Here is a 21,333-nt window from a genome sequence, read left to right on the forward strand (position 1 = left end):
TGAGTAGTTTGAAATGTACAATATTAATGGTCCATGAAAATGAAGTGTCGGTAGTGGAAAGTGTGTGTAACAATTATAATAATTAGAGGTAGTTTTTATAGAATCCTTACTATAACAGTCAGTCTCATAACCGAATATCCGAGCGATTGTTTTCACTGTCAACGACCATGACTCCAATAATCCAAAACTATCATCGTTCAAAACCTTTCACACACCCACACTTTAATATATATATATATATAATAAAATTGCCTTTGTCCGAAGGCAAAACCATAATTAGATAATTATTTTGAAGTGACGTAATTTCTTTTCTTTCAGCATGAGATATGTTTTTGGATTTAGGAAGACTGTCTGGTAAATCAGGATTTGAAATATTTGCCAAAATTAAACTTATGAATTGTTCAACAGGGTTTTGTGTGTTTGTTTATATATATTTTCTAAAAAATACCAATTTGTTCTCTACAAACAAGTTTAAACTCAATAAAGAAACGTGTAATACGCAGCGTGAAACTAAAAATAGATACCGAACTTAAAGTTAAGATACTAAGCTTTGCTCTTTATCCAAAGCTGACGTGGAGTGGCCACATAAATAAACCTCCTTTTTAAAAGACGTAGAAACGCTATCTGAGGAAAAGTTGGTTGCGATCTACCATGACTTGTTTCATATTCACCTTAGATACTGATGCTTTAGAGTCACGCGGCGGAATGTATGGCTGTGCTTCTTCTTCAGAAAAAAGTACCTCGTATAATTTCATCTGCTGGTTATCAGGATAACTGTGCTCAAATATTTTGGAGACTTGGAATCCATACTGTTTTTTGGTTATTATATTCTTTACAGCCTGATTTATATAGGTTGCCTGGTTGACCGTTACATTGATGGCTTGCAAGCTATGCATCTATAATTCGTTTGTAAATGTACAAGCCAAAAGAATGAGAATTATTCCTATATATTTATATCAACTGGAGGAAAATATTTAAAAAAAATCATTATCTTACAGATACCAGTCTTTTGAGAAGTATAATGGAAGAAATTCCAAAAATCTAAGATATAGTAGGTTAGATCAATTATAGTGTAATTTTAAATGCTCTTGGATAAGAATAATGTTTACTATAGAAATTCTTATTACGATATGTTTTTATTATACTACAAAATTAACAACCGCTTTGGATACTTAAGTTTGGACTGATACATTATTGTTTATCGTTACTTCAGAACATATTTCTAAAAATTTAGATGGTGAAAAAATCAAGTGGTTTCTGTTTTCTTAACTTTGTAATTGTTTCAGTAAAATTAAATACACAAACAGAGCTGTTTTATACTTAAACTGGACAGAAAAATATTGAGTTGTTATATAAAAAACATTTTCAAAAATGTTTAATCTCATTCTGATCCTGATAAAATCCGTAGTTCACTACACGGAGCAAAAGTCTTTCGCATTTTCTAATTTGGCTCACCTAGTTTTTACCCAACTGAAAGTAACCCTTTTTTTCCTAGTGATTATAAATACTGTATGAACCATATTTAAAGCTTAACAGTGAATCTTAAACAATATAGATTTTACTCTCACAATTTAGATCAATAAAAACAATTTTTTGAAACATTTAGATATTTATTAAGATAGAGAGTCAGTTAAAATATATTTTTAGGTAAACAACGAAGTGGCGCTGTTCGATAAGATACAGACTTATTACCGTTCAACTGATGATACAGCAAACCTTTTATCGGAAACTAATTGTTCTCCGCTATCATTTCAGTATTCAGGTGTCTTGTGTAAGATTGTTAATGTGTGTAATTTCTTATGTTAAGTCTACATTTAAACAGATGGCTGTTGCAGAGTTCGATACATAAAGCAACCACACTAAAGTAATCGTGTTTATAATGCATAAAATCTGTTCAGTCTTCATTTATGTTAAAGTTTAATTTATTTTCTTTCTATTGGAACACAAAATAAATAAAAGAAAATTCTAGCATGATCTGTACGAAGTTTACACTGAAAATCCGTTACAGAAATCTTTATATGAAACAACACTCATGATATCAACTTTATTGTTTGTTGTAAGTCCATTAATAATAGGCAATCTTTCTATAAAATTCTGAAAGCAATTGCCATCTTGTTTATGTAATTACATTCAGTATATTTTTCTTAAATTCGATCAATACTCTGTAAATAATTTGTCTTCAACACAGGATGGTATAATTTAGTACAATTCTTTACTTCTCAAAGTTCAATTTATAGTCAACAAAAATGTTTTGATAGAGCTCAGAACTGATGGCCGTACACCTGTAGAGGCGCGCTTACGCCTACCAGTCTAGGAGCTAAGCGTCATTTGCATTGTATAAGCACACATCCTGTTTTTATTTTTTTTAATTTTTTTTTATCAATAGAGCGATTTTCCTTAATAAATAAATTGATAGCTACATCAGCTTTGGTAGAGGTTAAATTAGAAGGTTTCGAAAGGGTTAAGAATATGGAATGATATATTTTACCTTGATACACTTAAGAATTTGAATATGAGTATCTGATACTGATTTATTTCTTTAATAGTTTTCCGGTTGATTTTAGAAGTATTAAACTAAATAAAACGTTTAGTATTTCACATTTTTACCCATTTCGATCACCACCCTAAAATTCTACCAAGACCAAAATAGAAGTGACTGACGATCGAGAAAACACTTCTCTACAAACTTCAAGAAAAAAAACAGGTTGTGTGCTTATACTGTGCACATTGTCTCTTAGGAGGTAATCTTTTCTATGCTGATACGCATGCCGCGCCGCACATAATCAGACAAAACGATGCATAGAAAATAACCCTAAGTATTTAGTTATTGTTGATGGTTTGTTTTCCGAGAGTCATACAACGTCAAGATATTTATTTTGGTATTTTTCACTACATACACACGAGTATTTGTAATCCCACTTAATACTTTATTGTGACATGAATGTTACACGGGAATGGGCTACCATTGGTCTATAGATAAATCTCAGTAAAATGCAGTAAATGTTGTTATAATGAGGCATATCATTTCCGTTATTCGTGTTCAATATTGCACTATTATATTTACCTCTTATAAAAACTAATATAAAATATGCCTTTAATGGTAGGAAAATCAAAAAAACATAATCCAACATGACACACGTTTTCCATTATCTAAAATTGATATTTTTGCGTACAAAAAATTATCTCCAAATCAATATTAAATTCATTTTTTATTTTGCTCTAAAGCATGTTATTTTTTTCATTGAATAATTATTTTAAAGTCAGCTCTTTCATTATGACTCGAAATGTTTTTGTTAATTCATCACTTATTTTTTAACATTTTAAAAATATCGTTTAAAAAATTTTTCATAATAATAGATATAAATTGTAATTAAATAATATATAGTGTTGGAATTCTAAAAATTCCAGTTATTCGTGATCAACATCATCATATTCAGAAGTTTATCACTTAAATTTTGCAATTTCTACTACATATACAATAACATTTACATAGGATAATAAGTATAATTCATAATAATATTCCTATTGAAATAATAAATAATAATAAATAATATCTATTGAAACTTTACATTATTAACTTAAATATTGATAAAGTTAAACAATAATCATGTATTTTAATTGATTTAATAGACATTTTCTTAAAACAAAATCAGAATGGATAATATGTTATACTATAAATTTGGATATTTTCCAATGTTATTACCAATTAAATTTATAATTATACAATTTCATCATATATTTAGATAACTTATATATTTTCCTAATTTATGATATTTGATACTAGATTTATGATTTCTAACGCTAATTTATAATACTTCAATCTGCAGAATTTTAAGTTAATTTATTCATTGATCCCATGTTTTGCCATGGTTTCCGTCGATTTCAGTGCGTAAATATCATAGGTAAATTAACTTCATCTTCACACTATTCGTCTTATTTATTTCTCCTCTAATGGAATATAGCTGTTTTTTATCCTTAAACATAGACATATCGTGAACTATATTAATTAATTAAATGTTATACTTCATACAATGAACATTATACCAACCTAGTCTTTGCTAAATATGAAGCCCTTAACCCTTAAGTCGTTGCAGAGCTTAATTGTCCTTCACAGCTCCTTTGCTTCCTTTGAAACGTGGTTTTTCCCACCTTATTTTGTTTAATATTTGGAATAAATACGTATAACAAGAATGCATACGCCTCAACAACAAGTTGTCCGCTGAGAATCTTAAAACAATCATTTGAAATACTTAAAATAAAAAGTACAGTTAGGTTTATTAAAACCTGTCTCCAAGCTGTTCATTCAAGCAAACATACAACTTTGAAATAGTTTTCTCTCAAAAGGTCATTATGATATAAACAAAGAAATTACGATTTTAGAGGCTATTGTCTATTTTACGAATTTTCCTTCTCTATTTTTTGATACATTCACTTTTAATTTTTTTGTTCTTTTATATTTGTAAAATATTGAAAGTAGTTAGTAAAACTGTTCCTTCGAAGGAGGAAAACAATTTCAAATCATCCATCTAGCACTAACAAGGTGGCAGTGTGGTATTCCTGCCCCCCTTTATGGAACTTCATTCTGGGATAACCTTGTTGATAATAATGAACTTTTTAATCCCATGTGATTAATTTACTTTACTTTTAATACTATACTTAAAGTCTTTATGTCAATGAGCTATTGGTTTTTATGTTACTTTTATAAAATATTTTGCTGTAGTCAAATAATTTATATCTATTTGTTTGTTTAATACGATACATTGTCCTGAGTTTACGTTGAACATAAAGATTCAAAGTCTTAACTACCCCTCCAATAAAGCAGACGGTAATTTAATAGAAACAAATACTACATTTTGGAACTTAAATTAAAACCAGGTTCAGTAGGCCTGACATTATTGAAATGAGACTATGTTCGTGATTTTCTTAAGGGTTAATTTCCTTCTCATTGCATACTCTTGGAAATTGATTCAACTTTAAAAAGGTGCAGAGTGGCTACTACATTAGGTACATCCCGTCTTAATGAAGTGAGAGATCAAATGCAAATAAATTATAAAAACTAAAATATAAATTAAAATAAAATATATCACTATTTTTGAATACAAAATGGTTGTTTCACACAAATTGCTCTATTTTCAGGCATGTAGTAAAGTTATCATAGTACGCGAGAGAAATGAACATGACATAGAGGAAGCAAAGGAATATAAAAAAACCACAGAAGAGCGCGTTTCGAATACTTTGTAAGTCAGAATTGATGCGTATGAGTAATAACAAATAAAAACTAAAATAAATATTAACTTTAAGTACATTTTTATAAAATACTAAAATTATATTACTTTGTTTTACTTATATTGGTCATATAAATAAATGCAAACCCGACAATCCACACAACTGACAAAGTCATTTTTATAAATCCAGTTCCAGAAAGGCAATCAGCAGCTGGTGGCAAGTAGTTCAAAACTACCTTTTAATCTACAAGACTCTTCAGCAGCGTTTATCCCTGCAACTAATCTGCTGCTGATAACGAGTTTGACTTTCTTCATATGTTTTAACCATTTCATGCTTTGAGTAACAGATAATTCTTCTAAATTTTTATTTGATAAATAAAATCATTTTTGGTCCTGCTTTAAGTTACAATGAAAAAGACATTTTTTATACTTCCACATTAAATTTATTTAAAAAGCTCTTTCGCCGGTTAAGGCATCATCAGTGTGAATTGTTTTAAAGAAAAGAACATATGTGTAAAATAGAGGATTGGATATCTTTTTTCACTAATGGTATAAAAATATCACTGAAATTTACGGAAGGTTGGGAAATACAATTATCTTTTAAAACTGTCATACACGCACTTTCAATTTTATTTCTTTTAGTCCAGGAAGATTCTTTAAACACTACACTAGACGATTCAAAATTTTATATGATGATTTTCCATTACTGCATGTTCAACTAATTTTAGATTTTTAAATGTTTTCTTTTTTATAATTATAAATATGTTCTTTTAACCCTGATTTCCTCAGGTCTTAATGTTTGGCCGATATACGTCTTGTTGCAACCACAGTCAATTTTATATATCACATTCTTGGTTTCTTGTTGTTTTGTTTTTCGGTTTTAATTTTTGTTAAGTAGCTTCTTATATTATTTTGGGACTTAAAAACAGTGCGGATTTTAAATTTATAATTTATCCTACGAATTTTTTCTGAATGTTCCTTTTACATAAGGAATAGTTACGATAGTGAGATACTTAGGATTGTCTTTTAGGTAATTTGCTTGCAACTTTTGTTTTTAGTCTTAGCTCGTTCAATAATTGACGGGGGGTAGTTGTTTTTAATCAAAAGTTCTTTAGTATAATTTTCCTTTAAAATTTTATCTTTAGTTATCAGTTACCAAATTATTGAATCTTCTGGATCAAACTTTGTACTAATCCAATTTTTTACATGTTGAGGATGATTTGAATTATAATTAAGGAAGTATAAAAATGTCTTTTCCCATCAAAACCTACACACTTCCACCAAGAATACAAAGCAGAAAATGAAAAACTGCTGTAAGTTAGTCATGTAATATAATACGGGTGTAGTTCTACTGTACAATATAATTTTACTTTTTTATTCTTCGGTTTCCATGTATTGTACCATACATTTATCATTTTCACTTGTTTTCTAAAATAATTCCTACACAAAATTAGATTTCATATTAGGTGTGTTCTTGTTGTATTTGTTATCTCATATAATTACTGTCCCGACATTCCCACCTATCCCCCATCACTCTCCAACAATATCCATTTGAGGAACAATCTTTAAATTAAAATCAAAGTTTTTGGAATATATGAGAAGCATAAATAGTGGTTCGGGAGTAAATTAAAAATATTCAAACGTAACCCTCTCATTTCATTTGTAATAACTCCTTCAAAATAAGAACAATGCCAAAAACCAGAAGTCTCTATCTCAATCCATTACAAAATACCTGTCCAACAAATGCGGTAAATCAATACTTATAATTTATGTTCAGTTATATCAAAAGTTATTTAAAAATTTATATTTAGCAAACACAGAAACCTAATCATGATATATTAAAACCGATTAAATGTGTTGTTGGTCCTGGATCCTGTAAAAGGGTTATAGCTAAGCTTATAAAGAATATTTTAAAAACTCTAGTTTATTTATTATTAGAGTCCACTAAGAGAAGAATACATGTTTTGCTGTGTATAAACAAAAAAGTTACAACACACAAATCATTAGTTGACTTTTGTTTTCTGTTGTTTCCCTTCTAAAATGGCTCTCCACGGTATGTAGCATCAGTTAATTACTCTAATCACACAGAGTTTAATCGCATCAGCGTTCCGGCTAGACCGGCAGCGTTTTGGTGATTGCATTCCTGGATCTGCGTCTGAACACATCTGTTCGTTACCTGATCTTATTCTGCTACATCAGAAAGAGTTTCTTCACTGGTTAGTTTTTTGCAAGTCAATGCGTTGAAATGTTGTATAAGTCTTCTTAAATATGTTTGCAGTATGAAAAGAACTCTTTTTAAGATTTTTTCTGTTATGCGTGTTCATTTTTTACTTGGTTGCAAAATACTTTGGTGCATTTTTTTTGTAAAAGCTCAATGCTGGGTGGTAAAAATGAAACTTCTAAAAGTGCATATTTTGACGGCAATGATTATAATAGTTACGAGCCAAAGTGTTTAGTTTTGATATTGAACATAAAAAATTAACAATATTGTATTATTTTAATTTTTTATAGAATATTTGTAGAAAAAGCAATAGAAGTTAAGATTTAAAAGGTTAATCAACCAGATGTTACTTCTCAGTTTTTAATTTCATAATTAATCGTGTACAGTAAATAATGCTATCTTCATCATTATTAAAATTTTACTTAAAAGCAAGTATTACCTAGTGTCAACTGTAGAATATTTTTAATCTTATAAAAGTACCCAAAATAATCCCGAATTTTGGATGTTTTAATAAAACTTTAATGTTTAGACTGTGAAACGGTAACAATTAATCATTTATAAATAAAATATAATAATTTGTTTACAACGTTAATTTAGTTTTTTGTATGCTGAGTGTTGATTTTTCTCCAAGAGACTGATTACTAGCATGATTTGAACGAACCACATTCTTGTTGGAACTTAAATACAAAAGACTAGGATCAAAATTTAATTGTTTATGACTGAAAAATTGTCGAGGGTACATCGTGTGCATTTGTATCTAATAAGGGATGCAATACAAATTAAATACATTTATATACTTTTTTATAAAATTTTTATAACCCAAGGAAATAGAATGAGAGGGCGAAAAGGACTGGAAGCAAGAGCATATGCGGTATGAGAGATGTTAGTTTATATATGTTAGTTTAAAGACTTCATTCGAATTTTGACAACATATATACTCTACTGCACAGGGTTTACAAATATAGATAATTAAAAAAAAAAAACTGAAGTTAAAATGCAAAGGCAGTGACCTAGATCAGCTACAAAGTAGGAAACACATATCCTTTTAAGGAATTAAAATAAGTGTTAATATTAGATGTAAATGGAAAAATTCTGAAAAGCTCATGACTTTGTGTGTATGTCCACATAGGCTTACACACTTATTATCTCGAAAACAGTTTGACGTACAGTCAAGAGATTTAGTACCAATGTATGTATATTGAAAAAGTAAGCCAAACCAGAAGATAGACTTTTTCATTCTACCCCTTGCACCTAAGTGGAATAGAGGGATTGAAACAAACAACTTTAGGCTGTAGTAGCCGTCTTGGTTTAACGTATGTCAATAAATATGGTCCAATGATTATACTGGAGAAAATCCCTTTTTTTACTTGCTTACATTTCTAGTTAATACATTCTATAATAAAATAACCATTATTTTTCATTCCGTTTAAGACTTCAGCGATTACGTAAGTACTCATCTATCTTATTTCATTTCATTTATTTCCAACGGCAGAACCACACATTACATAGATAAGAGTGAAATATAACAGTAACATAACAGTATTAATTCTAACAACAAGTTAACAATGAAAGAGTGTAATAACAAAAAACAACAATAATACTTAAAGATAAACTTGGCGATAACAGTAATAAATATATGATAACAGTGACAGTACATACAATAACAGATAAATAATGCAGATTACAATACAAATAATAGAATATTAACGATAACAATTGATAAATAATTTAGGCTATAGATTTTCAAATGTGTGTGTATGTGTGCGTGTGCGTGCGTGCGTGCATGCGTGCGTGTAGTTGTGAGTGTGTGTGTGTGTGTGTGTGTGTGTGTTGTTTGTTGTGATTAAGAGGTTTCAGTGTGTTGCAGGTTGATAAATGTCTTGAGATTCCCGTTTGAAGGTTAGGAATGAGGAAGCGAAGAAATCCATGTGGTTAGGAAAGAAGGTTTCCATGAAGCTGAATTCTTCACATCGTAGAGTTGGCCAAGTATGATGAGGAAAAAGAGGATCTAGTAAATAGATATTGGGATCTACCAGCAGGAACCCGGAAGCAAATCCTCTCCAGCAGCTCAGGACAGTCCACAGTAGAGTTAACGAGGCGGAACAAGAATATTGCATCATGGTAGACAGCGCCTTGTTTCAAGAGCGGGTAGTTGGAGAAGGGATGCCACTTTCGCGTGTAGAGACCTCTAGGTATCCATAGCCCAACCTTAGCCCTACCAGCCTGAGAAATCGCCTCTGGACCCTCTCCAGATCCTCAATCAAATATTTCTGATGTGGCGACCAAATCACACAGCAGTACTCCAGATGTGGGCGCACCAAGATACAGTAGAGAGTCTTGAAAGAGAGTATATTAGTGAAAATGCTGTGAAAATCTGTGTATCAGGCCGAGTTTGCGCACTGCCTGGCTGCAAGCCGACCGAACATGCATGTGCATCCCAGTTGAGTGTAGATTTAATGGTCACTCCAAGATCTTTTACTGTAGTAACTCTTGATAGTGTTATGCCGCTCAGAGAATAGTCAAATTTTATTGGAGAGACGGTTCGGTGGAAAGTGATACAGACACACTTATCGAGGTTTGAGAGCCATGCTATTTTCCAGGCACCACTCCTCTACCCGATTCAGATCTTCCTGGAGATTAATAGCATCTTGATTGTGTAGTAACTTTCGCATACAGTTTTCAAATCATCGGCGAAGAGTAGGTGGTCACAGCTCAGTCTTCGAGTTAATGTCGTTAATGTAGATATTGAACAAAGTGGGGCCCAGGTGTGAACCCTGAAGGTACGCCAGAAGTAGCAATGAACTCCTTGGATAGAGCGGAATGGAAGCGAACCTGAAGTTTTCTCTCTCATGTAGATAGCTCGCAAACCATTTGAGCAGTGGTCCACAGATCCCATGACTCACACAACTTGCGGATGAGTAGGAACATGGTCAACTCGATCGAAAGCCTTGGCAAAATCCAATTCAACGGCATCCATAATATGAGTCTGATAGACGGCTAGATTAGAAACGGGAGAACGGTCAGACATAAAGCCGTGCTGTTTGTTAGTAATAAGATGGTGAACTCTAAACTGCAACCTGTCAAGCACAATTCTCTCAAAAATCTTTGCAAAAATCGGTAGGATAGCAATTGGTCGTCTGTAATTTGCGATGTCATTCACTGAACCTTTTTTATGAATTGGCACAAACGTGACTAAACTTCAGACATTCGGGAAATGTTCCATTAGATAGAGATAGATTTGAATAGTTTATTCAGAGGCAATACTAAGAGTTCAGCGCAATACTTTACAACTGCAGGCGATATGGAATCGGGGGCAGGCCCCTTGGACACATCAAGATTTTGTAAGGGCACTTTGGACATCATCATAATCAAGGAGGCATGTAGAAATAGCATCAATACCAGATGAATCTTCAGCATGAGTAGAGCTTCGGCTGGTGTCGAAAACCGATGAGAAGAAGTCAGCAAACATATCTGCAATGCAAACATCATCAGATGATGTGGTGTCTTCAAAGGACATCACTGATGGGGCTGTATCAGATCTGTCGCAGGCCTTAAGATAGGTCCAAAAATATTTTGGGATTGGATGGTAGCACTTCTTGAACGTGATTGACATAGCGCAGGAAACAAATTTTTGTCAATGACTTGCACTCAGATCTAACGGCTGCGAATCGACGGTAAATCGTTACATCTAAGGTCAACTTGAATTGTTTGTGAAGAATCATTTTCAAGATTGTAAGGTGGACAAGTTTCTTGGAAAACCATATGGGAAAGGAAGACTGGCTGTGTTTCTTCAGAGGAGAATTCCTTACTACGCAGTCGCCGATAGTCTTGCAGAAGCCGGCAAAGGAAGCGTCAACATCGTCAACCATAGTCCATGACATTATGTTCATTCTTTGAAGTTCGCTGAAAACTGCTTGAAGGTTGCATTTTCTCAAATCAGGTCTGAGGAAAGAATGTATATTTCTCTTTACTGGGAGATCCAGCTCCATACTTAGGGACGGGTGATGAATATCCTCAGCAACAAGAGGATCAACATCTCGAGTGACCTCCACAGAACTAGAAGAAGCAAAGACGAGATCCAGAATCACCCCTCTATCGTTTTGCCAAATGGTTTACCTGCGACAGACCAAGCAGCTCGGCCATCTCGGAGATCGCAATTGCGGAATGGTTGAGCACGACCTGGGATGAAGTCGAATAGCTGATACCCGGAAGGTTGAAATCTCCGATCAGATGGATATGAGCGAAGTTGTTGAGTGCCACGATCTCTTCCACTGAGCTAGGCTGGGGGGAATATAGACTCCTCCAGTTAGAGCTTTCTGACAATTGTTCAGGGTTAACGACACAAAAAGAGACTCTGTTTTCGTGGAAGTGGCAATTTCAGAAGATTGTAGACGCTTGGATACTGCAATCAAAACACCTCCACCGCTCTTTTTGTTGCTGGAGGAGGAGGTTTCTGTCCTTCCGGTAAAGTTCATAGTTACTGAAGCCAAGTTCGCCGTTGGAGATGCTTGGTATAAGGTTAGTCTCAGTTAGAACTATGATGTCCTGAATGTAAGACATTAGTGATTGCCTTAATTCATCTAGTTTGGATCGAAGTCCATTTACATTTTGATAATAAATGTGTATGGTTTCTGTGCCGTTGGAAATTACACGTTTTTTGGAGACTGAATTATTTTTAGGAGTGCCATTAAGATATTTTATAGTGAGGCCCCTTTTCGCCGTTGTTAGTGCGAGACTCGAGGGATCTACGAAGGTCCTGGAGATATTTACGCTCGTGAGGAGTCCTGTCATGACTTGCTGTGACTTCAGAGAGAGGGAGAGGCATCAGAAATTCCCCAGTAGATCCTTGAGAAAAATCCTTTGAAAAACCGTTTAGCGTCATCGGGACTTGGTAAGATGACTTTGATGGGACGAGTCTTATTGCAGTTTTTTCCCAAGACGAAAAAACGTGAAGTTCTGGACCTGAAAAATCTAATGAGGCAAAGATCTTGTTTTAACAGGTCTAGATCGTAAGTCCTTTTTACATTGGATTGTGTACTTGAGCTCTCAGGGATGTTGTGCAAAATGACGTTCGACTGTCTGTCTGGCTGTGCGATCGACAATTTCAGAATAAATGTCATTGGTGGAGGACGACATGTGCTCAGTTGAATTTGAAGCCATATCAGACTTTAATGATTTGATTTCAGACTCCAGTTTAGTTACTCTTGGTTCGACTTGGGACATTTTTTCAGTCCAAGCTGCTAATCCTCCTTTCGCAAATAAGTGATGTCGTTGGAGATATGAGTAAGATCAGCTTTAGTGGCTAGAGAATCCATTTTATCAAATAATGCCTTAATAACTGGGTCGAGTTTTAGTTGAGAAGTAGAGTCGCATCCACAATCACTACGATTGCACAGCCATTTTAGATTTTCGTCATTGGCATAAACGTTTGTAATCAGACACTGACATTTTGATGCACTCGGAGTGGAACCAGCGATCGCAAGTGTCGCACTGTAATGCCCTTGTTGGTGCCGGTAACTCGCACCATACATCTTACGCATGCATCTTTAGAGTCCATCTTTGGTGTTAAGGACGAGCAGAGTGAAAGAGAAGTGTTGTGGCAATAATGGGGAAACAGTTGGGCAGTGTAGTTGTTAAGTAAAGTGTGTTAACATACATATAATCAAATGCAACAGATTCAATAACATAACAATAACAATGAAACATATAATAGACAACTCTTGTGTACAACAATCAAGTTTCTTAACCAGTGTAGTAAATATAGTTCATATGTAGCCGGTCGACGAAAGATCCAGAAGGCTGTGGATTTTGAGAAGCGCAGATTCCTCTTTGCAGCAGCAGCAGCCGATGACAGCGGAATGACGGAACTTTGACCCACACAAGTTGACAGGAAAGAAGAGAATTTTTGTTTATTCACGAAAGAAATTCACAATATGCTCCAATTAAAAATTGAGTTATTGAGCAATGACAGTTAGTGACACAGTTCGACACAGAATCACAAACTCACTCACTGAATTTCCATGAAAGTAGTCCAAGACATCCAGGTAATAATTAATGCAGAACACATCGGGGGGATGTCCCCCACATGTCCTAAAACATAAGATGGTCTGAATTTGTCCACAAAGACTCCCATTTAAGCAGTCGGCCAGAACTATGCTAGGTGAAAGTTCGCTGGACTGTGGTTTTGAACTAATGTTCCAATTCCAGCTATATCCCTCTAACTTTTTACTATAAAATTAAGAGACTGCTATAAAACTGATCTTAGTTCACTTTTTGACAGAAGTAGACTTCTCTGATCTGTGATATAATTTTATTGATAAGGAAACAAGGTTCAATAAAGTATAACAAATCATACTAAGAACAAAACTAAATTACAATGGCCATAAATATAAATTATTTGCTGTATTTTCTTGACTGTGGGAAATAAGCAAATTAATATAGTGGCGTTGGAAATATAATTCCCTAAAAACCAGAAGTGCTTAAAGAGCCGCAAAACCTACGCAATTGCGCGCGAAGTCGCAGGTAATTGATAGTAACAGTAATTACTAGCATAAGTAAAATAAAACGCATGACTATAAATCTATATCTCGATTTTGTTAAATACCAATCTTAAATCCCACAAAAGTTTTAAAAAAATTGAAAATTAATTTCTTTTTCTGCAAAACGCATGGGAGGAGACTTTTTAACACATTTATTTACTCATTACAACGTTTAATTGTATAGTTAGCCTCAATTTCTTGTACAAAAGGAACGTAAATACTAATATACGGTCTCAAGAGAATTTTGCGTATGTTTAAATTCACGGCAAACAACTATCGGTTACTACGCATAACGTACATGTAAATATTAGTAAGGTTGACCCTAGTGTGGAAATAACCTTGATTTACTAATATTTGTTTAGTTCCAGTAGTCAAAACATCCCTCATTAACATTCGAATTGATTTAGGAACCAACTAGTGAGTTCCTATTTATTGCGTGGTGGGGGATTAAACAGATAAAGTTCAACGAACTTTTGTTATTGTTCATACATACCTTTCATACGGGGAAGAGTCTAGAAACTTTAAGGACCTCTGCGCCTCCTTTACTTGTATTTATCCCTCAAGTCTAAGGCTTCTGCAAAACCAAATTCTTATCTCAAGCCCTTAATTAATGTTTATAGCTTTTAAAAACAACAGAAAAGTTCGACTAATATTCCTGCCTCTCCACGGAGTATACTTTCATCAGTTCGGCTTAAAACCACCTTCATTAAATGTGTTGTAAAAGAGAATGTCTTGTTAGTCGCCCGTCCCAAGTTCTAGTCGTATACCTTACTTGCTTATATCCAGTGGACTAACCTAACCATTAGTATACGGAAGGATACAAATTTTTATTTCATAAGTCCTGAGTCCTTTTTTTCCATGTCTTGTATCTTATCTTCTGTTCCTATGCTTGTAAAAAGCTTTACTGTAAGAGCAGACTATCTCAGAGACAGCATCTGGCTGACAACGGCCTGACTTGGCCAGGACATCCGTTTTTTCTTTCACAGGAATGCCTTAATTTAATGTTTGAGTGCTCTAAATTAGATCTCTCTCTCTCTCTCTCTCTCCTCTCTCTCTCTCTCTCCTCTCTCCTCTCTCTCTCTCTCTCTCTCTCTCTCTCTCTCTCTCTCTCTCCTCTCTCTCTCTCTCCTCTCTCTCTCTCTCTCTCTCTCTCTCTCTCTCTCTCTCTCCTCTCTCTCTCTCTCTCTCCTCTCTCTCTCTCTCTCTCTCTCTCTTCCTCTCTCTCTCTCTCTCTCTCTCCTCTCTCTCTCTCTCCCTCTCTCTCTCTATTATAAGCGTTCTATTATGAACTACAGTAATAATAATAAACATTTATGTAATATAACTTAACGAAGGTACGTGGATGATTAATTATCAGTACCAATCCAATTTATGAAGATGAATATCCCTAACAATGTATGTATTTTGAGTGTAGATGTTTACCAGTTCACTTTTTCCACAAAGTTGTCTATGTAAATGCCATTTCACCTTGTTAAAGTTTTAAATTAAGTTTATGTAAATAATTTTGTAATAGCAGTTTGTTACTTAATCTAACTGACAAACAAGCTGTGTTTTACATACTAAACATGGAAGGTTTATAACATTATGTAATTTATTTGACACTGAGACATTATTAAAATCCTCTCAAGGTTGGGTTCATTGAACGTATTTTCATATATACACATTTTTACCTATTTCAAACATGATTACGTTACCAAACAGAAAATAAGTAATAAAATAGTGAATTATGAGGAGTAATTTTATAATGTACTTTGAAATTATTTAACATTTTGGACTATTTCGTTTCAAAGAGCTATTTAAGTCTATATATTACCATGATAGATATTTAAGAATATCATATATTCTTAAATATCTCTCTCTCTCTCTCTCTCTCTCTCTCCTCGTCTCTCTCTCTCTCTCTCCATTTTTTATTACACAAAATTAACATTGTGTAATAAAACTTTCTACACACACTTTGGAATATTATTCCTTGGCTGAAATAAAACAAAATAGTAAGCAAACAATGGTCTATTTATAATGGCCAGTTGAAAAAACTTGTTACAAAATTTTAAAAAAAAAAATATTTTGTACTTAAAACTTTTAAACACATTTCTTAAGTCCAAGTTCACTATTACATATACGAATATTGGAGATTAATGTTACTAGTACTTACCTAATGTATCAAATTATAAGTTAATCTTCGAAAATTACTAATAAAATTCCTAAACTATTTTATTCAAGAATAAAAGTAGTAAATTTTATTAATTTTAAATTGTTTCCTTATGAAACTTATTACTTTACAAATATAACAAGAAACATATATTGAAGGTTCCAAATAATTAATGAAAATAAACTTTCAATGCTTTTAATTTCCGAATAAAACTGTGTAGAAAAACATCAACAATAATTTAATCAATGCAGGAAAGCACCAAAAATAAAAAAACTGCAGGAGCAAGAATATAACATAATATTAAGTTTGCAAAAGCCAAAATAATATTGTATTATTATATACAAACTAACTCACTTGAATAGACCATACAAGTGGACGATCCTAATGCTGGTAATCCTTTTAATTCCTCCTTCTAATTCCACTCCAGATTACGCAATATCCGAACCAAACCTTCCAGGCATATGTGATATGCGTAATTCTCGCAAATATCTATTGTTAAACCAAAAGTTACAGAAATGAGAAGAACAGCCGAGCCTAATGCAACGTCATGGAAGCCGGTAGAACGTCAACTGCCTTTGTCTACACGCTCTAGATCTCAACTCCTTGCTGCAGGAATTACACAACATCTTTCAACCCTGCCTATACTGTTACTATCCTGTAGAGTCTGCAAGTTTATTCCGACTACTTCAAACACTATATTCACAATTTTAATTGTTAAGAAAATTCGGCCTTGCTGTGGAAAGCCCTAGTCATTCTTTAAAATTTAGAAGAAAATTTCCCAAGTCTTTACAAGAGAGGACAACGCCAAATCAGTAAAGCTTTCTCTGAGGTTGCATTCAACAACATTTATATAATTTTTTTTTAGAAATTGCATTCAATTTAGGCGCATGAGCTATTTCAACTACGCTTTTATTACATACAAATAGAGTAGTTTTAGTTAGTTTGTATAGAAAATTATCCTGTAAGTTTGCTGTAATATCTGTTGATTAAAGTTTAACAAATAACAAAAAATTGTTTGAAAGTATTTTAAGTAAAGGGACAAATAATATCGTTATAAATGATAAAAAATGGTTGTTGGCAAAAATCTTTAAAATAATCGGAAAAAAATAGAAGAAAAGAATAATCAAGTACAATTAATAGTATTTTCATAATTTAGCATTATGTTTTATCAAATTTATTTGTTTATACGTATATTTATATAATATTTGTAAGTGTTAATGGTAGTATTTAAAAAAAAACGCTTAGAACGTATACAAAGCGGTGTGTTTATTGGACAAATATTTCCATAAGCACACACTTACTTACTAACACAATTTTAACTCACAATGAACCACTCAAAGTTTTACCACCATCGCGGTATAGTGGGTACGGTGATTATCGATAGAACTACCGAAGTTATCCAGCAACGATACTCGGATGGGTGACCGCTGAGCGGTCCTCGTTCTTCAAGCCGCCTGTCATTGGTAGTAAATTCTGAAGTCACCTTTAAGCCGTTTGGTCCCCAGGTTAACTGTAGGAGAGGGCTTCTTAGCTCTAACTTTCCTACTAAATTAAGACATTATTTACCTTACCTTTTTGCCTTTACCTTAGGATTGGAAGTCATTTAATTAAACTACATTATGTAGTTTTTTTGCTTATTTATTGCATACCTAACTATGAATTGTTAAAAGGCGTTCACACTGGTAATGCGTCTGATCCATAAAAGACAAATAATTAACTCTTACAAATTTGGTCTTAACATAAGTTATTGAGTAATTCACCCATTAAATTAGGTTTACATATTCTGTAGTAATTACATATAAACATTAAAATAGCTTAGAGATCAAGTGATTTTAAATATATATTGAAAGATGTTGAGTTCAAGTGTAAAATTGTATGTCTGTGAAATAACATAATTAAGAGTGTTCCTAATTTCGATGGTCACATAACAGAACATTCAAAGTAGATTGAAGATTAGTTGATTACTGTATGTGTAATATAAAAATTATAGCTTTTAGTGATAAATGCGAACCTTAAGGTCATTTACAGAACATATTTAAACCATAAGTAAACTCAGTTATCTTGTGTGACAGATTGTGTAGCAAAACTGTTTCACGTGGTGTTGTTACCTTGACTAGATATTTACAATCTCACCAGCACTATTTAAGCTCTTCGACCTGAGTTAGACTTCGCTGACAAAGATACACAGGCATACCCTTCATCTCTAGCAACATGAACTCTTTGTTGAAATTCCCAGTTTTCCTGATCGCCGTGATGCTACTTGTCAGCCAGGTATGTATTAATAATTTTAATAAACTATATTAAGTGATTATGTTAATTACATAGGAGTATTTTTAAAGGATAGAAAATTTAATTGTTTTATAAAATTGTAATATAAATTTATAAATCCGTTAAAAACATAAATTTATGAAAGATATATATTTTTAATGTGGCAGTCTTCTGTTAATCTGGAGTAAAAGATGGGAGTTTATATATATGGTAATAAAATAATTGTTTCTTACCTTATTTATATACTTATATATCGTTAGTTTTCTAATAGTTGCTTCTAAATACAATATTGACATATGACTTCTAAATTGTTAGTCTCGTACATTAAATATTATTATATTTTTACCTAAATTCTACCTTACGAAGTAGTAGTCAAAGGATAACAGAAGATGCTTGGATTAACATTGATATTATGTTATGTATTCAAAAAAACATTTACCTATTTTATAAATTTATAAAAAAATATGCAAATGCAAAAATTATGATCTATAGGGTAAATGCCTTCCAGTCCCTCAGACTGGTAGTCCTCTAGACGGCGTCCTGGGTGATGATGGCCTTACAGGAAGCCTCCTTGGTGGTGATCTTCTAGACGGCGTCCTAGGTGAGGATGGCCTTCTAGGAGGCCTACTTGGTGGTGGTCTTTTAGACGGCGTCCTCGGTGATGATGGCCTTCTAGGAGGCCTACTTGGTGGTGGTCTTTTAGACGGAGTCCTCGGTGATGATGGCCTTCTAGGGGGCCTCCTTGATGGTGATCTTCTAGGCGGCATCCTCGGTGATGATGGCCTTCTAGGAGGCCTCCTTGGTGGTGATCTTCTAGACGGCCTCCTCGGTAACGATGGCCTTATAGGAGGCCTCCTTGGTGGTGATCTTCTAGACGGCGTCCTCGGTGATGATGGCCTTGTAGGAGGCCTGCTAGATGGTGGTCTTCTAGACGGCGTCGTTGGTGATAATGGCCTTGAAGGATCCCTCACTGGTTAAGATACATTCAAGACATAATATGTACAAGGAGTGTTTCAACACTGTATCAAAATTTATTTAATAAAAAAATGACTTAAAAGTTAAGCTTAGTAAACACTAGTGAAAACACTGAATTTGGCATTGTAACGTAAGTATTTTATGTATTACCTTTTATTGTAAGGAATAAACATTTATATTATGCAAGTATTTGTGTAAATACTTTTTCACCCCTTAGCGGTGTTTTATGAATGTAAAACTACAATGGCTATTTCTTTCATAATAATTAAAATGGTTTTGTAGATCAAACAAAACCATCGGCCAGATAATTTCAGGTCGAATAAGGAAAGTTTCTATTGCCAAATTCCAGCCTCTCTTTGGACAACTGAGCTGGTGTTCTAACGGGAGACTTCCTCCTTGTATGTGAATCACTTGCGTAGGTAATCTGATCCCTAAATTTAGACAGCGCAGTTTAGAAATGCCATTTACACCGCTTCCAGCGGATACTTTTGTAGTAATTCGGTAGTAAGACACATTATCATAATGTTTTAAGTTAAACAAGAAAAAAGAATGGCGAAAATGTAATTTTTATTCTTTAGATTCTTAATGCGTTCTATTTCTAAATGTAGACCGTGTAGTTTAGAGATGAGTGTTTGCATAGCACACACACACACACACACACACACACACACACACACACACACACACACACACACACACACACACACACACACACAACACACACACACACACACACACACACACACACACACACACACACAAAACAGCTATACTACGCTCACACTAATATATAAAAACACGCTCCCAGCCTGTAATCCAGTTTAGGATATACAACTATGTAATCAGATGTTATAATCCTTTCCATATAATCACGACCCACACTTTTTAAAAAAGTGTTTACTCTTATTTTATAAGTTCATAGTGTATAAAAAACATATCCTTGAGAAATCCTGATACATTTCTATAAATAATGTGAGAAAAGTAAAATGTATTTGTTTTTGAAAAGGTTATATTTTTTCCCCAGTGCTGCTTTAAGTATTGCTTTCTGAGTTACAAACAATAGATTTAAAATACTTCTATAAACTAGTACCCCACATTATGATCCCCCCCCTCTAAAAGCGATTGAATCTATTCGAAAATAAGCTATTTTTATTTCTACTAAAGTTAAAAATTCATGCAGTTGACTAAAAGCATAAATGAGTTTTTCTAAATCTACCATTAACAAAGAGAACATGTGCGGATGAATTCAATCTTTTGTCCAATATAAGCCCTAAATGTTTATATAACTATCAACCCTTTCTAGAGATCCGCAATGACAAATCAGACTTGTAAGATCACCACACGTATGTAGTTTAATTAAATTAATGAGTGTCACTCACTACTCTCTCAGGGCAATGGGCATAAATTTAGACTTAGATATACGCTTCTTGAAAAACGTCTCCCCAATTGGATCCCTCAAAACGTAGAGCAGTATCATTTGCAAAAAGTGAAAGCTTCCCAGAAATTCTAATTTTAGAAATACGATACTATTTATGTAGATGAAAAACAGAATAGGTCCTAAAGTGCTACCCTGGATTACTCCAAAAACTTACCGATATCAGAGAATTTAATTGTAGTTATTTGTCTACGATTGTCTTGGTAGCCATCGAACCAATTAAATAAATTATTTTTTATTCCAATTAATTTTAATTTTTGGATTAATTTGTGTCCATCAACTGAATCTAATGCTTTGGCTAAATCGAGGAACGCCAATAAACATTTTTTGTTAGACGTCATTGCTTCTTTCAGATTCTTAGAGATATTAAAAAAGCACCTGCGCATATTCTGACATTTTCTAAACCCAAATTGACAATCAATCAATTTATTATTCTCTTCTAAATAAGAGACTAATTGGTCTTTTAGAACTACCTTTTCCAATACTTTGGAGAATGCACGTAACAGGCTAATCGATCTATA

General features: G+C 33.3%; 1 protein-coding gene across 1 annotated transcript; it reads left to right on the top strand.

Annotated features, from left to right (window-relative positions):
- The first annotated feature begins 18,269 nt into the window (after positions 1-18,269).
- Positions 18,270-19,407, top strand: LOC124366550 (glycine-rich protein 23-like). Its single transcript, XM_046823138.1, has 2 exons — positions 18,270-18,405; positions 18,895-19,407. Exons 1-2 carry the CDS (start codon positions 18,346-18,348, stop codon positions 19,378-19,380), a joined length of 546 nt encoding a protein of 181 aa, XP_046679094.1. The 5' UTR covers positions 18,270-18,345; the 3' UTR covers positions 19,381-19,407.
- Positions 19,408-21,333: the final 1,926 nt, after the last annotated feature.

This window comes from Homalodisca vitripennis, chromosome 7 (assembly GCF_021130785.1).
Source record: "Homalodisca vitripennis isolate AUS2020 chromosome 7, UT_GWSS_2.1, whole genome shotgun sequence".
Lineage (NCBI taxonomy): Eukaryota > Metazoa > Arthropoda > Insecta > Hemiptera > Cicadellidae > Homalodisca > Homalodisca vitripennis.

Excerpts from the sequence above, each read along its gene's own strand:
- LOC124366550 (XM_046823138.1), top strand. The coding sequence starts at position 18,346 with ATGAACTCTTTGTTGAAATTCCCAGTTTTCCTGATCGCCGTGATGCTA. Across the intron at positions 18,406-18,894 it reads TGATGCTACTTGTCAGCCAG|GGTAAATGCCTTCCAGTCCC; the intron begins GTATGTATTAAT and ends TATGATCTATAG.